We start from the raw sequence: 20,602 nt of genomic DNA, 5'->3' as shown, positions 1-20,602 counted from the left end.
TATTTCCTGTAGAGCTGGTTTGGTGTTTGCAATTTCTTTCAGTTTTTATTTGTCCTGGAAGCTTTTTATCTCTCCTTCTATTTTCAATGATAGCCTAGCTGGATATAGTATTCTTGGCTGCATGTTTTTCTCATTTAGTGCTCTGAATATATCATGCTAGCTCTTTCTGGCCTGCCAGGTCTCTGTGGATAGGTCTGCTGCCAATCTAATGTTTTTACCCTTGTATGTTACGGACTTCTTTTCCCGGGCTGCTTTCAGGATTTCTTCTTTGTTGCTAAGCCTTGTAAATTTTACTCTCAGGTGACGGGGTGTGGACCTATTTTTATTGATTTTGAGGGGTGTTCTTTGCATCTTCTGGATTTTTATGCTTGTTCCCTTTGCCATATTAGAGAAATTCTCTACAATAATTCTCTCCAATATACCTTCTGCTCTCCTCTTTGTTTCTTCTTCTTCTGGAATCCCAATTATTCTAATGTTGTGTCATCTTATGGTGTCACTTATATCTTGAATTCTATTCTTGTGGACCAGTATTTGTTTGTCTCTCTTTTGCTCAGCTTCTTTATTCTCTGTCATTTGGTCTTCTATGTCACTAATTCTTTCTTCTCCCTCATTTATCCTAGCAGTAGAGCTTCCATTTTTTATTGCACTTCATTAATAGCTTTCTTGATTTCTACTTGGTTAGATATAGTTATTTCTCTAGAAAGAACTTTTATCTCTCCATATAGGGTTTCTGTTATACCTTCCATGCCTTTGTTGAGCCAGGCTAGAACCCTGAGAATCATCATTCTGAACTCTAGATCTGTCATATTACCAATGTCCAAATTGATTAAGTCCCTAGCCTTCGGTACTGCCTTTTGTTCTTTCTTTGTGGTGAGATTTTCCACCTTGTCGTTCTGTCCAGATAAGAATATATAAAGGAGCAAATAAAATGTTTAAGGGGTGGCAAAAACACAGGGAGTACCATGACCTTAGATCCTTAGATAGGAGATACAAGTGTGGGAAACATGAGACTTTCCACTTAAGCCTTCCTTTATGAAGACAGAAGTGATTTCAATGTACTTGAGGAAGGCAAAGGAAAGTGCTCTATATTAAGTCTCAGAGTACTTACTTTCAGGAAGCAGTTTCAGGGTGGGAGTGTTGTTCCCAAAGACAGATGCACTTTGCCATGTCTGAGTGAACAGCACTGACAGAGTTCCCTCCATACTTATAAGGAAGAACCCTGAGAAGAGGCATCCTTCCACTGACACATCCCAGGCATCCGGGAGTGACAGCCAACCTCTGGGGTGCAATACACAGTAAGTAATATATGCTGAACTCTGTGGAACTGCTTCATGGACAATGGGTCTCTACAGGCACATCTTCCGTCAGGAAGCCAGACCTCATTACGAAACTAAGCAGGGAAGCTAGAGAGCGTGCCTTGTGCTTAAGGCCAAGAGGCAACGGTGTCATGATGAATCCCAAAGTGGGATTCATCTAGAAGACAGAATCATGTCCCATACTTTGTGTGAGAGCTTGAGGAAGGTGTTTTGCACTTTACTGTGAGCGAGAAAGCACGTTTCAACACAAGCAGCAATGTAGAGCAACCATACATCCACAAACATAGTCTGGCCAGAGGACAGAAGAGGACTCCAAAGTGTATGCTTTCAATAGGGAGAACTGAAATAACCTCCTCTGGGAACCCGAAGTGTTTGCAGATGGTAAGTGCAATGAAGCCCTAGTTTCAGGAAGAGGGTCAGCAAATGGCTAGGAATGTAACTCTAAGAAACAACACGGAAGAGAATGGCCTCTCAGTGAACACTATCTCTCTGGCAGGTGGAAGCCTGATCAATCGTTGGAGTGAAGAGCTACAGGGAATACCATGACCTTAAGTGGGAGATATAAGTGTGGGCAGCATGAGACTTTCCACTGGAGCTTTCTTTCATGAAGACAGAAGTGATTTCAAATGTACTTGAGGAAGGCAAGGGAAAGTGCCCTATATTAAGTCTCAGAGTACTTACTTTCAGGAAGCAGTTTCAGGGAGGGAGTATCGTTTCTGAAGATGGAAGCACTTTGCAATGTCTGAGTGACAGCACCGACAAAGTTCCCTTTCCATGCCTATGAGGAAGAATCCTGAGAAGAGGCATCCTTCCACTGACACATCCCAGGCAGCTGGGAGTGACAGCCAACCTCTTGGGTGCAATATATAGTAAGTAATGCATGCTGAACTCTGTGGAATGGCTTCGTGGACAATGGATCTCTCCAGGCATGTCTTCCATCAGGAAGCCAGACCTCACGTCCAAACCAAACACAGAAGCTAGAGAGTGTGCCTTGTGCTTAAGGCCAAGAGGCAACGTTGCTGTGAGGGCCAGTTCCCCAAAGCGGGCATTCATCCAGAAGACAGAATCATGTCCCATACTGTGTGTGAGAGCTTGAGGAAGGTGTAATGCACTTCCCAGTGACCTAAAAATAAGTCTGTTGAGTAAGCACCTTCCAAGTCAAGCAACACTGTAGAGCAACAATCCATCCACAAACATAGTCTGGCCAGAGAACAGAAGTGGACTCCAAAGTGTATGCTTATAATAGGGAAAACTGAAACAATCTCCCCTAGGATCTTAAAGTGTTTGCAGATGGTTAGCGGAACGAAGCCCTGGTTTCAGGAAGAGGGTCAGCAAATGGCCAGGAATGTAATTCTAACAAACAATATGGGGAGAAAGGCCTCTCAGTGAACACTATGTCTCTGGAAGGTAGAAGCCTGATCAATCATTGGAGTGATGAGACACAGGGATTACCATGCACTTAGGTGGTAGATATAAGTGTGGGCAGCATGAGACTTTCCACTGAAGCCTTCCTTCATGAAGACAGAAGTTATTTCAATGTACTTGGGGAAGGCAAAGGAAAGTGCCCTAAATTAAGTCTCAGAGTACTTACTTTCAGGAAGCAGTTTCAGGGAGGGAGTATTGTTCCAGAAGATGGAAGCACTTTGCAGTGTCTGAGTGACAGCGCCGACAAAGATCCCTCTCCATACTTATGAGGAAGAATCCTGAGAAGAGGCATCCTTCCACTGACACATCTCAGGCAGACGGGAGTGTGAGCAACATCTGGGGTGCAATACACATTAAGTAATATATGCTGAACTCTGTGGAACGGCTTCGTGTACAATAGGTCTCTCCAGGCACGTCTTTCGTCAGGAAGACAGACCTCATTTCCAAACAAAGCATGGAAGCTAGAGAGTGTGCCTTGTGCTTAAGGCCAAGAGGCAACGGTGTCGTGAATGCCATTTCCCTAAAGAGGGCGTTCGTCTGGAAGACAGGGTCATATCCCATACTGTGTGTGAGAGCTTGAGGAAGGGGTTATGCACTTCACTGTGAGTGAAAAACATGTCTCTGAGAAAGCACCTTTCAACTCAAACAGCACTGTAGAGCAACCATCCATCCACAGTCATGGTTTGGCCAGAGGACAGAAATGGACTGCAAAGAGTGTGGGAACAATAGGGAAAATTGAGGTAATGCCCTAAGAAGCCAAAGTGTGAAATGCTGTGAGGGCCAGTTCCCCAAAGCGGTCATTTGTCCTGAATACAGATTCATGACCCATACTGTGTGTGAGAGTTTGAGGAAGGGCCAGTGCATCTGGCTCTGGGATTGTGGTCAAGGGGTCTGCCAAAGTTGGGGGTCACAACAGGGGGCATGCAGGTTTCTCCCACCATGAGGGTACTGCACAGGGCCAAAGGGCACAGTTTCCTCATCGGTGGAAGACTGAGTCCTGGGTTGTGAATAAGGGGTTCCCAATCTGGAGGTCTATGGGGCCAGGCCTATGGGGATGGAAGCCTCAATATCCACCCTAGGGTTAGGGTTAGGTCGTAGGGGCATGGCAGTCCCAGTCTGCCGGCACTCTGGTGGCCTCTCCCTATGGCTGAGTTGAGGGCCTGTGTCTGCAGGATTGTCAGAATCCTGGTCTGAGGTCCTGCGGGGCCCCTATGGTGAGCTGGCCCGAGGGATGCATGCAGGTTTGTCCCGCGCTGCGGGTTGAGCACATTTTTAAATGGCATGCTTTCCTCCTGGCATCAGGCGAAATTATGTGGTGCACCATAGGGGTCCCCCATCTGGAGAGTTTCTGGACCATGCCTCTGATGACGGAGCCTGAACACCCACTAGGCATTGGGTTAGGGTTAGGGTTAGAGTTATGTCTTAGGGACAAGACATGTCGGATCTGCAGATAAGGGCTCACCCAAGGGCTGAGTTGATGGGGGGAGTCAGGAGGCTCATCAGGCCTGGGCTTTTGGTCTAGATGGGCAAAGGTGGTGGGGATATCCCCAGGGGAACATGCAGCTTTCTACAGCTCTGAGGCTGTAGATAGCACCCAATGAAACAGTTTCCGCCTGGTTGAGAGGCTGAGTCCTGCTGTCAGTCTGATGCCCCCATCCATGGGAAGAATTGGGTGTCGGACTTCTGGGGTCCAGAACATGAACACCCATGCTAGGGTTAGGGTTCTGTCCTGTGAGAATGGCAGGCCTGAAGGACCAGTGAGAAGGCAGGCTCCCCGGAGGGCTGAGATAGAGGATTGTTCTGGAGGCCTGTCAGGCTCCGAATTGTGATCAGGAGATCCTCCGAAGATGTGGGTGGCTTACGGGGCATGCAGGTTTCTCCCACCATGAGGGTTCTGCACAGGGTGAAATGGCACAGTTTCCTCGTGGGTGGCACCCAGAGTCCGGCATTGAGAATAAAGAGTCCCCAAACTGGAGGGCTACTGGGCTAGGCCATTGGGGATGGAAGTCAGAATACCCAATGTAGGGTTAGGGTTAGGCTGAAGGGGCATGGCATGCCCGATCTGCCCGCGCTGAGGTGGCCTATCCCTATGGCTGAGTTGAGGGCGTGTGTCTGCAGGATCGTCAGACTCCTGGTTCGTGGTCCTGGTGGGCGCCTAATGTAGATGTGGCCCAAGGGATGCACACAGGTTTCTCCCACTCTGCGGGTTCAGCACATTTCTAAAGGGCATGGTATCCTCCTGGGATCAGGTGCAATGGTAGGGTGCAGCTCCAGGATCCCCCATCTGGAGAGTTTGGAAACCAGGCCTCTGAGAAATGAAGCCTGAACATCCAACCTGGGCTTAGGGTTATGGTTATGGTTATGTCCTAGGAACATGGCATGTTGGATATGGCAACAGAGATGTGGGCTCACCCAAGGGCTGAGTTAAGGGCGGGACTCACGAGGCTCCTCAGGCCCTGAGTTTTTGGCCTGGAGGGGCAAAGATGGCGGGATGGCCTAAGGGGAGCATGCTGGTTCCTTCCCCTCTGAGGGTATTAAATAGCACTGAATGAAAGAGTTTCTACCTGGCTGAGAGGCTGAGTCCTGCCGTCAGTCTGATGCTCCCATCCATGGGAGGAGCTGGGTGTCAGGACTCTGAAGTCCAGAGCCTGAACACCCATCTCAGGGCTAGTATCTGGTCCTGGGAGAATGGCAGACCCAAAGCGCCAGTGCGGAGGCAGTCTCCCCAGAGGGCTGAGTTAGAGCATTTTTCAGGAGGCCCATCAGGCTGCGCGATTGTGGTCAGGGGGGTCCTCGGAAGGTGTGGGTGGCTTGATGGGGTGTGCCAGTTTCTCCCATCCTGAGGGTCCTGCAAGAGCCAAATGGCATAAGTGCCTCCTGGGTGACACCCAGGGTCCTGCGTTGTGAATAAGGAGTTCCCAAACTGGAGGGCTACCGGGCCAGGCCATTGGGGACGGAAGTCTGAATAACCACCCTAGGGTTAGTTTTAGGCTGATGGGCCATGGCAGGCCTGATCTGCCCACGCTGTGGTGGCCTCTCCCTATGGCTGAGTTGAGGGCGTGTGTCTGCAGGATCTTCAGACTGCTGGTTCATGGTCCTGGTGGGCGCCAAACGTGGATGCGGCCCAAGGGATGCATGCAGGTTTCTCCCGCTCTGTGGGTTTGGCTCATTTCTAAATGGCATGGTTTCCTCCTGGGATCAGGTGCAATGGTGGGGTGCAGCTCAGGGGTCTCCCATCTGGGTTGACCAGAAATCAGAGGACAGAAGCCTGAACATGAAACCTAGGCTAGACTCAGTATTGGGGTTAGTGTTAGGTATAGGGTTAGGTTGATGTCTGCGGGACAAGGCATGTTGGATCTGCCAGCACTGATAAGGGCTCACCCAAGGGGTGAGTTGAAGGCGGGAATCAGGAGGCTCATCAGAGCCTGGGCTTTTGGCCTGGAGGGGCAAAGATGGCGGGAATACCCCCAGGGGAACATGCTGCTTTCTACTGCTCTGAGGCTATGAGCTAGCACCCATTGAAATGGTTTCCTCCTGGGGCGCCTGGGTGGCTCAGTGGGTTAGGCCTCTGCCTTCGGCTCAGGTCATGATCCCAGGGTTCTGGGATAGAGCCCCGCATCGGGCTCTCTGCTCAGCGGGGAGCCTGCTTCCTCCTCTCTCTCTCTGCCTGCCTCTCTGCCTACTTGTGATCTCTCTCTGTCAAATAAAATTAAAAAAAAAAAAAAAAAAAAAAAAAGAAATGGTTTCCTCCTGGCTGAGAGACTGAGTCCTGCCATCAGGCTGATGCACCCACCCATGGGAGAAATTGGGTGTCAGGCCTCTGGAGTCCAGAGCTTGAACAGCCACGTTAGGGTTAGGGTTTGGTACTTGGAGAATGGCAGGCCCGAAGGGCCAGTGAGAACGCAGGCTCCCCAGAGGGCTGAGTTAGAGCATTTTTCAGGAGGCCCGTCAGCCTGTGCAATTGTGGTCAGGGGGTCCTCGGAAGGTGTGGGTGGCTTGATGGGGCTTGCAGGTTTCTCCCGTCCTGAGGGTCCTGTACAGGGCCAAATGGCACAAGTGCCTCCTGGGTGACACCCAGGGTCCTGCGTTGTGAATAAGGAGTCCCCAAACTGGAGGGCTACTGGGCCAGGCCACTGGGGACGGAAGTCTGAATAACCACCCTAGGGTTAGGTTTAGGCTGATGGGCCATGGCAGGCCTGATCTGCCCACGCTGTGGTGGCCTCTCCCTATGGCTGAGTTGCAGCGCTTGTGTCTGCGGGATCGTCAGATTCCTGGTTTGTGGTCCTGGTGGGTGCCTAATGTGGATGTGGCCCAAGGGATGCATGCAGGTCACTCCTGCTCTGTGGGTTTGGATCATTTCTAAAGGGCATGGTATCCTCCTGGGATCAGGTGCAATGGTGGGTGCAGCTCAGGGATCCCCCATCTGGAGAGTTCGGGAACCAGGTCTCTGAGGACAGAAGCCTGAGCACCCAATGTGGGCTGCGGGTTAGGGTTAGGGTTATGTCTAAGACATGTGGGATCTGGCAATACAGATATGGGCTCACCCAAGGGCTGAGTTGAAGGCAGGAGTCAGGAGTCTCATCAGTCAGCAGACCAGACCCACAGTTGGGCAGAGTTCTTGTGGAGCTCTTCCCTCTGCCCTGGGGTCTGTAGAAGGGAGTAGGATCCACAGGGGTGGGAAGATGGGGCCCAGGCCCAGGAGTGTGGACAGAGACATGATAAGGGGAAGGCCAGAACTCAGGCCAGACAGAACTGGCTGTGCTCAGGCGTGCCAAGGAAGGTGGTTTTCTCCTGCATCTTTCTCCCCCTTAAATCAACAGGCCAAGCCTCATCAGCATAGGTGAAAGGCCATATCGCCCATGCTTTGGACAGTTCTCAGGTCCAGGGCTGATGATCTTGAGCAGTGTTGGGAGATTCTCAGCCTCTCTTTTCTCCTCTCTTTCTCCAGTAGGGCTCTTTCCTCATGACTCCAAGGCACACAGCTCTTCACATAGGCTATGAAGAGACAGATATGTTATCGTTGTTCAGCTAACAGAACGTGTTGAAGTCACCAGTACATTTAAGCCTAGATGGTCCTTTGGATGCCTAAGACCTTTTGGCTTTAGGCTTTCAGCATAGAATCTTTTTCTGGGTGGACTCTCAAGTCCCTCATCTTGCACAAGTTCCCAAAGAGATGGGAGGATGTAGTCTGAGCTCCAGACCCTGCTCTTCCTGGTGGTTCACGGCATTGAAGCTGACTACATAGCCCCTGAAACCCACCCCCTTGTCTGCCTGGTGGAAAAGGAATAATTCCTGTCCCTGGATGAGGCTTGCACAATGCTGGCGCTGAGAAGGCACAATGCAAAATTGTATACGTTCCCTGCTCCTATCTTTCTGGGATAGAAGCTTCTCAAACATTGCAGCAATGTGATCCATCTACCAGATTGTCACATAGGCCAGGCAGGTCCTGGATCAGCAGTTCAATAGGTGAATGCTCACTCCATACACAGCACAAGGGGGAGCCTTCCGTCTACTTGTTGTATGTCTTAGGAATGTTAAAGCACTTCTCTGAAATTCTCTTTCCTCTTCTTAAAAGTTGGGGTTCTAAGAAGATGAACCTCATAGGGCAACTGTAGGAAGTTATGGGAGAAAAACATGGCATGTGCTTCTCTGGGGCCCGACTCTGTAGAAAGGGCTGCTGGACATGCTGGGCATCTTCATGGTTAACACTTCTCTCTCCAGGGAAGATGCATTCAGGCTCAACCCTCACAAGTCTGTGGCCCTTCTGGGTATATGAAAAGGAAGTGGAAAGCTGGAAGGTTTTCTATTTGCAAAGGATTTCTGGCATTCCATCTGGTTGGTCCTGGTTGTGGTCCTTTAAGTGCCCAGTCTCAGGGGAGACTGGGAACAGGCAGAGCGGCCCAAGGATTTGCAAAGTCTTGTTTGGGATGATTTCATTCAATCATGGGTCTTAAATACCTAGGAATTCAGGCAGTCTCTAGTCACCAAGAGCAGTGAATGGGTAAAGTAGACACAATGTCTGGGTCTAAATTGTGTCCGAGGGTCAGATAGGCACTCTCCACATTCTAGAGTTCACCAGATAGGCCATTTCTGTGGCCTACTTGAGGGATAAATTGACCCAACTCTATTGGAACCATGAGGATGCACTCTATGATCAAGGAAGAAAAGGATAGGTCTTTGGGTGCCAAAGGAGGGCCTGCTGCCACAGAGCAGGGTGGGATATGACAAGGGTTGTTGCTGGGGAGGGATGTTCAGAACCATGGATCTCCCAGAAGTCTTGATTTCCATGGGAGAGTTTAATGGGATGGCTTCCTGTGAAGAAACCAGAGTCCAAGAGAGCTGTGGATGGGCTGCCAAGCTCCCTGGGAAGCAGAGCCCACTGTGGGTTGAATTGGTGCCTTAAACACCCATCCCTTGGGTGGTTCATTCTTGCTCTGCCTGCCCCTTTGAATGTCCACCTCCGATGACCACCACAAGTGGGGCCAAGGAGAAATGGTGTGGGGATCAGACCACTTACCAATTGGCCTCCAATAGATCCCTGATACTGGTCTGCATGGAGGATGCATGACTGAGGAGGAAAAAGACCTGCCTATGGGGGGTCATTCATCCATCCTGGTCAGCTGTCAGCAAGGACAGCTCCAGAGGGGTTGGAAGTGGGCTGGGGTCATTCTGTGGGGCCCATACAGAAAGAATGGTTCTGTGGGTGTAGCGAGAGGAAGAAAAAGCCAGGTCTCTGACTCTGCTCCACATGTGACTCTCCCTAGCACTCTGTGTCCCATTGTGGGAACCTGGCCTGAAAAGACACTGCAGGATATTGAGCAGTCCTAGCGCAGTGCCCATATCCAGGTCAAGGGGCCTATTTGCACCTCACGTGGCATGACTGGAACCTGAACACCTATGCCCCCATTCTGTTGAGGCAGCAGGGACTTCTGCAGCTTAAGGACGCTGAGGTGGAGGGTAAGGGGCATTGCAAGTGGAGAAGGCCATCTGGGATGGAGTTCATGGACTGGGTATTCCTTGAAAGGTCATGGGATCTGTCCTGTTTAGGGAAAGGTACATGGAAAGTCAGTGATGTCGCTGAACCTTTCCCTTTCTCCTGCCCCAATGTCAGCTCAGCAACTCATTCAAGCAGCTGAGCCAGACAAAGGGCATCCCATGGAGCAAGAGGAAATCCTGGCTCTGCATCTTCCCTCACCTTTAGGGTCATTGCCAGCCTCCCATTCCTCAGCTGTTCCAGAATTGGGACAGGGGCTCCCATGTCGTATATGGGTGATGGGTCCTCAGCCCCAGGAGCAAGGCCATCAGCTTGTGTGGAAGTATTCACTCCAGCTGTCCCCGTTGCCACTGAGCACACTGCAACACCAGAGGCTTCTAGCCAACACAGAAGGAGCTGAAAGAGAAGCCTGATCTCCTGGACTCCCCTGCCAGGCTGGTGGCAGAGCAACTCACCTACATGGATGCAGTGAGTATCTGGGCCCTCAGGGTAGAAGGGCAAGGCCAGCTTTTCTACTCCTCTCAGCTTCCCTATACCTCCCTTTCCCTGATGTGGACTCCTAGGATATGGGGCCAGATCTCAGCTGCATCCCTAACCAACCATGGAAACCCAACAGGGTTTTTTTTTATTAAAAAAATTTTTTTTTTAAAGATTTTGACAGACAGAGATCCCAAGTGGGCAGAGAGATAGGCAGAGAGAGAGGGGGGGAAGCAGGCTCCCTGCTGAGCATACAGCCCAATGTGGGGCTCGATCCCAGAACCCTGGGATCATGACCTGAGCCGAAGGCAGAGGCTTTAACCCACTAAGCCAACCAGGTGCACCCCAACAGGGTGTTTAAACCTGAGCTTTCACTGTCCAGCTGCGGACTGTGGAGACAGACACTGAGAAGGACTGAGGCAGAGGTACCACGTAGATGAGTCAGGACTGAGAGATCATAAATGGGAAGGTTCTGGGTGAGCAGGAGCCACGTACTGGAAGTGGTACCCTGCCCATTTTGGGCACCACCTGTGTGGTGATGGAAGCAGCGAGCAAATGACTGGACACGTCCCTAAGCTCAGCCCTTCTTGAAAGGGAGACTTTTATTGCACTCTGCTCCAGTCCTGTTTGAAGGGTTTTTTTAATCTGATGAGGGACATAGATTTCTTCCATGACAAAGGGTGAGAATAGTGGTGTGGTGACACCTGTCTCCAAGGAACTTCTCACCCCTCTATCATAGTGAGCCACTGTCTGGAGTCAGTCGCCAAGAAGGTTTGGATGAATCAAGAACACTGTGATCCACCTCCAAGAGGGACCAGTCTGTAATTGTCATGCTGAGCTGAATTCAGGTAAGACGACTCTACCCTTGTTGTGTGTTCCCAGTTCATAGTAACGTAGTTCTGCAGGTTCTTCTATGGGAGAGAGGGGAGGGCTGTGTCTGAAGGTGAGCTGGAGAGCTCTTGAACCTCCATGAGTGAGATGGAAACCCTGCCCCTAGTCATCCCACAAGTGAACAAAGGGTTGGATGTCATCCAGGTTGAAACCTCCAGCCACCAGTATTCATGCCACCTTTCAGGAAAATTTGTAGTGAGGCCCTTGTAAAGGATGGAGAGGGCACACCTGTAGTAACTTCTGTAACAAGTACAGATGTTACCTGCTTGGGGTGAACCACCTTGAAGAAAAAAAGTGTTTGCCCCCCTGTCAAGAGTGCTCCAAATTGACTAGAAGGGCATGGGGACTGCAACTGATGAAAGCATGTTTGAAAAACTCTTTAGGGCTGAAAAAGGCAGAGTGTCCTGAGAATCGCCTCCTCATGAATAGGCTGTCTCATCTCCTTGCTTGAGGGAAGACAAAAAATCATCCAGTATTTTCCACACTGAAAATCAAGAAAACACAGAACCTTGGATTGCATTTTCTTGTTGTTGTTGTTAAATCAGTGAGCCACCATACTTACCTCATTAGTTTCCAAGGTAGTGCCCAATTATTCATCAGTTGGGTATCACCCCTAGTGCTCATCCCATCGCATGCCCTCCTTTATGCTCCTGCCTGAATTGTCCAATACTGGCACCACCCCTCCAGCAACCCTCTGCTTGTTTCTTAGGTATGAGCCTCTAATCCTTTTTCTCCCTCTGGTGGCTTCCCATTCATTTTTCCCTCCCTTCTCCTGTTATTATCAAATGGCTTCATGCATAGGTGAAACTTAAGACCCAGGCAGGGAATCACAGTGGGCTTTCAGTGATGTTATTTTGTATCTTTCTATGTTTGACTGCATTTCCCTTTTTCTGAGAAATGACCCATTTCAGAGATGTGTCCATTGGTCTGGAGGGATGGGGGTTCTTCACTCTTGTTCAGTGAGTTGGGATCCTGAAGCAGGAGAACCTCCTCTGTATTACTGTTCCATTGGTGCCATTGCGGGGCCTCTGTCTCCTTCTTTGTGTTATCCTACCAACCCCCTTTTTTCTTAAGGGTCTGTTTTCTCTGGATAGAGGTATTCCTACCCTTGCTTCCTTTGGCATCCATTTGCATGACAGATGCTTCCCCTCTGCTCAGTTTACATCTGTGTTTTGGTCTACTGGGTCAGGTGAGATCCCTAGTTCAGACAAGTGAGTGGAACATGGGGGTGTCACGTGGTTGATGTTGGAGACCAGGGACTTCAGAACCACTTGGACCTAACAGTCTCCTTGGCCAGCAAGGAGAGTGTGGGAATCTCTGGTCAACATATGAACATTTATCCTGGTAAAACTGAACCAATCTCTGCTCCACCAGTCCCCAGCCAGGGAGCAGTGGCTACCATGGACCTGACTAAGAGGCTGGGGCCTGGAGGGCTCTGCTGCCTTATCAGGAACTGTGTAAGAAAATGCAGGAAGGCTGGACATCCTAGCTCCTAGGTCAGCATAGATGTGAACAGAGCCAGGCCCAGCGTGGCCCCAAATGTACACCTCCCGGTTTCTTATTTTCCCCAGCAGATCCATAAAGAGCAGGGAAATGGAATCCAGAGATCATAGATAACCATCCCAGGAGGATTCCATTCTTCGTAAAGCATGAAACTGGAGAGCTTAAAGCGAAAATGTGTCCAGAATGTCCTGCCTGCCCTTTTTCCATTGACAAAATATCTTCCTCAGGTTTTGTGTCTTCCACAATCGGGACTGGATCTCTTTACATGTTTTTCCCCACTTCGTGCTGATGCAATTCCAGAGACTGAACTCGACAACTGTCAGTTCCAAATACTGGGTCCAAACTAACACAAACACAAGCACAAACACCATATCCCAAAGGAAAAAAGACATAGTCCTCCTTGCTTTAGAGTGGAGAAAAACAGCCCCTCTCCTTGGCACCACATATTTCTGGAGAGTGTAAGTCATGCTCATGGACTCTCCAGTTCAGTATTGCCTTCCTGGGAAAGGACCCGCAACCTCTCCATCAAAGGAGTCCTGAGGGCTGTCTCTGCTGTTGGCTCAGATGCCTGACACTGAAATAAACCTGTCCTCTGAGGAAAGAGGATTTGGAGATGCCACCTATAGGTAGTGAGGAGGGCTGGCCCTTCCTCTACCTGCCATTTTGAAAAGCTGATGACTCTTTAAGATTTTTGGATTCAGAAAGCAATAAGAGTCTCTACATGTTGCACAGTACTGTAGGAAGTATAACAACCATAGCATTCTCGTGGGCTAGAAGAGGAGAAAAATATAAACCATTTAAATATATTAAATGTTGCCACCCCCACAACAAGTCATTAGTTGAGAGGAAGGGGTGTGCAAATGTGGCCCATGCAGCACGAGTACTCCAGCCTCCGAGGGACAATCCTTGCTCAGCCACTGGGAATGGGTTTAGCCCTGATGTTGGCTGTGGCCAGTTGTCCTGGTGCTTGTATTCTGCTGGCAAGATAGGACCTAGCTAGGGACAGAAAGACACCTGTGTGTTGAATAGCAGCTTGTATTCAGGAGTCCCTCCCAGGGTTTTTTCACAGCTGGTATCTGGCTTCCCAGTAAGGAGGCCTGAGGCTGCCGAGGGAACCCTAGAAGAAGGATCCCCAGTGGGGCCAGCAGAAAGTGTCTACCCCGACCCTCACCCAGCTCCTGAATGGGCCTCACCTGTCATCCTCGCTGAGCCGCTCCACAGACCAGAACCAGGCCGTGAATGGACGCTGGGGCCCTAGGCAGTAATTCTCTGCCACCGCCTGGAGCAGCATGGTATCAGTGAGGACTCTTCTCCAGGAGAGAGGCACAGGATGCACACCGAGCCTGGGTGCGGAAGCTACAGGGCCAGGTGAGGGCTGAGCAGTGGGACAGGGAACCGGTCCTGGGTCTTGGCACACATGGCCACGCTGCTGCATGCAACTACATCCGGTTCCAAACTGTACTCAGAAGCAATTAGAATTAGCCCCTTCTCTGGGATGTTCTACTTGACGCCTTTTCTAGACCCCTACTGACTCACTAGATGGGTCTTCCACTTCTTTCTTAGCATCTTATCCCAGGAAATGTGAGATGGATGGGATTGGATGAAGCAATGGAATATTCTTCCCAAGGGCATCTCTGATAGGGGCTGCCTCTCCCTCCCTACAGGAAGTGCCACGTATGCTCACCTTATTCTTTTTGGAGTAGTTGATCTCATTCCCCTGTAAAGGAAACAACCATTTTTTCCTTAGAAATAGCCCCTGGTCAGGACTAGCACCTTACACACCCCCCTTCTTAGGCTACACATAGGCCAGGACCCAGGAGGGGGCTGCTGAGACACAAACAATGAGACTGGGGTCTAGGGCAAGCCCTTGGGTCCAGAGAAAGGAAGATTTGTAATCCTTAATAGGGCTCCAGGTCTGCACCCTGCAGCACAACATTCTGTGATGACATAAGGGAGCTGCAGAACTCTCAGGCAGGCAGGGGTTTATGGGTTCCTGAGCTGTTGTTGATGTGCAGGGTCCTAACTTCACTCTCCACCACAGGCAAGCTCTGAGGAAGAGGCTGGGGCACAATCACACATAATGCATGCAGCTTTGCCTTCAGGAAGCTCTGGTGCTTCACCAGTTGGGCAGCCATCTAGGTGCAGACTCCCTTTCCTAAGCACTGAGTTGGGCAAGAGAACCCTGTTCACATGGGCGGCTGTGAGGCTGTCAGGAGGAGAGGTTTCCTAAGTATGCAGAACTCAGTACAAGGACACTCTGCTCCCAGTTCTCTGGACTCTGGTCCCTCCTCCACAGTCCTCGGGCTCACCCACCTCCAGGTAGTCTTCCATTGCAATATCCAACATCAGGAGGTCAGTGAGGAAAGTGCCAAGCTACAGGACGACACCCTGTGTCATGAGGGGTAGGTTTGTGATGAGTCTCTGCTCTCTGGTGCCCACAGGGGCCCTCCCTTGAAAAAGCTTCAGCGTCCTAACCCACCCCACTTTCCCACATGGAAGGGCCTAGGACCCTTAGTTGCTTCCCCTCAATTCGCTTTCACCTAACCCTCTCAGAATATCAGACTCCTCTTAATCCCCTCCAGGGCCTGCTTTTTGAAATTCAAAAATCACAGGGTATGGAGTCCTGGGCCCCTCCCCAGCCACAAATCCATTTTCTACTAGACTACTTCCTCCTGGTCCCCAGGAAAGCAGACATTGAGGAATTGCGGTGACAGGAGGTGGAGCTGGAGTCTCATGTCCCACCTGTCCTGATCTGGAGGCTTCCAGCCCTCAGGGAGGAGCCCCTCTCCCCTGACCTTGGAGGCCCTGTCCCTCAGGCACACTCACCTTCTTTGGCAGCCCATTCTGTGCTCTCTGCAGCTTCCTCACCAGGGTGGCAAGTTTATTCAAGGGCCGCTCCTGGAGGGCCAAGGACAAGATCCTTGAGAGCAGAATAGCCTCAGTCCCCTTGCGCCCACTGTCTTTGACTTCAGACCCTAGACTCCGACCTATGTCTGCTGATACCGATGCTCCATTTTCCTGAAGCATGCCACGAGTCCTTCTAGAACAATCTCAGCTCCCCCATTCAGTCCATGAGGGACCTGGAGCTTGGAGCCTGGCCTCCCTGAGCCTGTTTTCTCATGGGGAGAAGGGAGAACTCCACCTACCTCCTAGGGTCTCCTGAGCACTCAGGATCCTCTTATGATTATCATTTTTTGGCCCACAACCAATCCCCACTCCATCTGTGAGCAGAGGCCTGTCCTCTGGGCTGTCCGCATTCATCTGGGCCCCCATGTGGATCATCTCGATGGACACAGAGAGACCTGAAATCTAGCCTAGGGAGGCTGGATGTGCAGCACCAGCTTGTCCCAGACCCAGGGGAATCTTCAGCCCAGGCTGTCACCACATTCATGCCAAAGGCTTCTGCTCCCTGAGGAATGCTTCGGGCCATTCCCTCCTTCATCCACACATGACCATGCCTCCTCACAGGCCTCCTGTCCTTCTAGCCCTGCACCTTCCTGCTACCTTGATGAGTAGTTCCCTGCCCTGGGGGTTGTCTTGTTGGCAGAGCTTTGTGAATGTGTGAAAGCTCTTCCTGAAGAGAGGGAAAGAAGTTAGGCTCAAGGAAGGCATAACGTGGCAGGGTAGAGTGCGAGTCCCTTTTCTTGGAGAACCCCCACATGTCTGACAGGCTGGCTGAGGGTTTGCTCTGGGCTGCTCTGAGCACTGAGGTCTTCGTAGGACATGGGAGGAAGTTCTCCTGGGCGTCCTCCTGGGCGTCCCTCTGGGCGTCCCTTCCCAGCTTAATTGAACAGCTCAGTTTGCGGGGTGGGGAGGTTCTGGTTGAACCATGGGCAGAGACTTCAGTGGTTGCCAAGTCACCACGTGGGAATATGGAATTCAGCTCAACCCAGGGTGGCGCATGGAGGAAACTGGATTTCTCAAGCAGGAGGCATGGGGGCCTGTTTCCCAGGAAGGCTGAGAGAAGCAGCCCCATGTCCAGGTCCTATGGTCAGGGTTTGCTGCCTCTCAGGAGGTCCAAGCTGACTGAGGAGGAAAAGGACAGGCCTTTTGGGAGGTCCCACCTCCACCCTGGTACCCCCCTGGAGAGAAGCCTATTCACCTGGAAACGCTGTCCCATGTCCTCTTCAGGTGGCGAATGGAGACTCTGCAGAGCCATGAGGATGGCATGCAGGGAGGAGTAGTTCCTCCCAGGATCTGATAGGCCTGGGGGAGGGAAGAGAAGGAGCTGTCAGTGGGAGAGCAGGGGCCTTAGATGCTCAATAGCTTCAGTGCCCCCATCAGTTTACGCCCCCCCCCCTCCGATGAAGCTGATGTCCAGGGAGCTGCAGAAGGGCACAGGTCAGCCCTAAACAGCAACACTGCTGGCAAGAGGGAGGATGTCCCTTGCTGCAAAGAAGGAGTCACGTAGGAACTAAGCATCCTAAAGTTCGCTACTATTCTTCATAATCTTTATCAACCAATTGCTGTAACCTCTCTTTATTCAAAATAGGCATATTTTACATAAATGACAAAATTCAGTCTCTACCTCTCTTTCTCTTTGCTTTTACCCCTCTTTTTAATTTGTTAGTTCCTAATTTAAGGCTCTGTATATAATAACTATTTAATAATTCTTTGAAAATAATCTTTGTAATTGAAATTCATACCGCATTCAGAAGTACCATTAATCTATTTACAGGCGGGAAGCATGACCATCAGGTTTAATGAGTTGCCCTAAGTCAGAAATTAAGTCTGTCTTTGAGATTTCAAGTGCATTACAATATTTTCACTGAGCCAAGTTTTTAATAGTGCTATCTGCTGAGAAACAGATGATCATTTGTGAACTCAAAGGTGTTTATTAATGTGTCTGCTTGCTTTCCTCTCCCTCATAAGTAATGATATCAATAAGTAGTCACATTTGTGAATATTCACTCATGCCCTCTATTTAATCACATGGAAGCCCTTTCTCAATTAAAAGCAAATGATCTACCACCTCTGTTTGTCTTATAGTGGGGGCCAGACTGCTTGCCAGGATGCCAGGGACTTAAGTCTTGGGACTTGGCAGGTCTGGTGAAGGTGAGAGTTAGGAATGGAGGTAGACACAGTGGGAGGGAAGAATGTTTACACAACTTCCCTGGAGAGTCCCTCTCTCCCAGGTGCAGAATCCCCATCAAAATCTGGGGAACCTAATCTGAAAAATCTGCATGTACTGGGAGGAGTGTGTTCTCAGGAGTGGATGTTGGTGTTTCTCAAGCAAAGGTTTCATAAATCTGGCCACTGCAGAGTGTGGAGCTTGCCTGTTGACTCACACCTACTCAACTGTATTATCAGGTCTTGACACCCCAATTACAATAACACACAGTGGGTTTCTCCATGAAGGACTGTATCTAACACTGCTTCCGGTCCTCCAGGCCTCACCTGTTTCTTGGTCCAGCCACTGCAGACTCCAACTTCCTTTTCACAGGTACAATTCAGTAATGTTCGAGACTGGCCTTATTAAATGTCACTTGATCGCAATTCAGCAATAAGCACTACCAACAAACAAACCTATGAAAGCAATGGGGTTATTCATCCATTTCCTCACATATAATCCTGTTCATACCATTTCCACTCCTTTTTAATTGAGAGGATCATAACAGAGCCTCACAAAAACCTGCTTCAGCACACCCCAGAAAACACCAAAGAAAGGGGGAAAGATCCTTATCCCACTCGGGAGCCCCAGTGGAAACCCTCAAAAGGAATAAGGAGCTCAGTGTGATTCTTCCCTAGCGAATGACCCCCCAGTCCTTCCTATCCCTCCATCCCTCCTGCTGCCAACCCCCACCCCACCCAGAGAACTAAGAGCCTTCCCAGCCCTGCCTACACATCCAAGTATAAATGAAGATGGTATCATTTACTAGCTTACACAAATTCCCTAGACAATGGCATGAAATCATGAAAGCAGGATGCTCAAGGTTACAGACTTACACAGAAAAAGGGGAAATAAACATTCAAGGTGAACTTGACAACTTAAATAAAAGAGAATTTTATAAATAGTGAGAACAAGGAAAATAAACTGAAAATAAAAAGAAAACAGTGTTTTCTGTCTTATGTCATTAGTGATGACATAAGGATAAATGTCATTAGTGATGCACTCTTACTTAAAAGCTAATATGACTCTGGTGATTTCACCTTCTAACAACTGCCTTGGTCCCTGTCCTCTTTCCCTCTTGGGATAGTTTGTAAAAATGCCACAAATTCTTCTTTAGCTGAAGCCACACCTTTGGATGACACACACCCACAAATGATTTGGGGCAGCCAGTCCTTAGAAATATGACCCAGTTACGGCTGGAGAACCTCAGGCAGTCTCTGCTCTAAGTGATACAAGGAAACTCCTGGAGCAGAGCTGGACCGAACCCATCATGGAGCCCACCCCAAGCAACCAGCAGCCAGAGACAGAACCACCCCAACCAATGGAGACTGGTGAGGAAGAAAATTAGACACTTGTTGCCATAAGGCCTATATAAGTCATGGGGTTTGGGAGGAGCTGTTTTTCAACATTACTGTGGAAATGTTGACGGGGAAGAAGAAACTCACCCCAAGGAGCTTCACCAGCCATGAAGGTCAGAAAGCCCATAAAGTGATGACCCCAAGGATAACATAGTAATGAAAAGCAGAAAAAAATGGATCTGAATAACAGACGCTGCCCACTGATACAAACTTTCTGTCAACAATAATCCATGCTAATCAGGGTGCAGGCAAGACTCCTTTTCCTGACACTGGCCAGTAGATTTTAGAACTTCCTGTGTGTGCAGTATACTGTGCCAAGGGCAGATGAACGACCTGGGGCTTCATACCTGGTAAGGAGGTAAAATCCACACAGGGAAGCCCTTTTGAGACTCAGCAAGTAATCATATCATAAGACAGCAGGTATGCTGATTGTGCTTCAATGTTAAATCAACACTTTTATCATCATCATTATTATGAAAGAGAAATATACATTTGAAAAATGCACCTATTTACAGAACTAAAAATGTCCCTTGTACAGATTATATGCAAATACAGAATCCTAGTGTGGATGAAATACTAACTACCTAGCAGATGAAAGGTTCAGCTCAGTCCATCAGTGCTGTGAAAGATGTGGTCAAGGACACGGTGGGAGAAGGCTGGTGGAAAAGGGGTCTCAGGAGTTGGGACTAGCCATCCCCTAAAGTCAGCTTGCATGAAAGGACACCTGGCGTGACACACCACCTAATATGCCACCATGCAAAATTATTTCTAGTAAGTTCCGGAAAGCATTAAGAACTCAAAGAGAAAAGTCCAGAAGAGTCTGGAACAGGAAAGAGTCCAGACTTTTCAAAGAGAAAAGTCTGCAAGCACACTTTTTCTGATGCCATGGAGACTTCAAATTTCAGAAAAACTCTCTCAAGTGCCATGTTTTCCATCCACACCCACTTTTAGGTATTAACATCACTGGACATATTTGACATGGAATTATTCCTGAAGTCATCCAAAAGTTAAGCAATAAGGGACTGAATATAACCCTTACTGCACCCCAGGGCAACATAAAGAGATGTTCTCCTTTCTCCTGCCCGAAACCCAGCCCCTATTCCTCACCTCCCCACAAGATGCCTGACACCAGAATCAATAAATAGGCAACCATTAGACTAGGCACACAGCAGGGATGTCCCCTCTGGTCTTCCACTGGTTTCCATCCATGTTCCTAGAAATCCAAGCTTCCCACATGACCAACATTTCTGACTGTCACTTCCATATGGCTCTGGGTATCACTTAATCTCACCCCAGCTTCCTAACCACAACCTGTCCACGTCCGAGATCCAATAAAGCTCACCAAATCCCCTCTTCTGCACCACATCTCTTCTGGATCCACCTAAAACATGAAGTTCCTTGAGGGGACTCCTTCCCTGTAGACTGCCAGGTAAGTCTTTCATTATTCCTACATCACATACTGCCAGGCCTAAGATGAGGTCGGCATCCTCCCTGCTCCACACTGCAATATCCAGATCATGGCAGTGCT

At 49.5% G+C, this 20,602-nt stretch overlaps 1 protein-coding gene across 1 annotated transcript in view; it reads right to left on the bottom strand.

Annotated features, from left to right (window-relative positions):
* LOC131808362 (lysine-specific histone demethylase 1A-like) overlaps positions 1-20,602 on the bottom strand; it is a 53,369-nt gene that overhangs the window by 11,077 nt on the left and 21,690 nt on the right. Inside the window, exons 3-4 of the mRNA XM_059134349.1 lie at positions 16,709-16,812; positions 14,291-14,323 (exon numbers count right to left, since the gene is read on the bottom strand). Of these exons, the coding sequence (XP_058990332.1) occupies positions 14,291-14,323; positions 16,709-16,812 (137 nt within the window). The remainder of the gene's footprint in view (positions 1-14,290; positions 14,324-16,708; positions 16,813-20,602) is intronic.

This window comes from Mustela lutreola, chromosome 9, assembly GCF_030435805.1.
Source record: "Mustela lutreola isolate mMusLut2 chromosome 9, mMusLut2.pri, whole genome shotgun sequence".
NCBI classification, from domain to species: Eukaryota; Metazoa; Chordata; class Mammalia; order Carnivora; family Mustelidae; genus Mustela; species Mustela lutreola.
The sequence above is the reverse complement of the archived record's forward strand: the minus strand, read 5'-3'. Positions and strand labels throughout refer to the sequence as shown.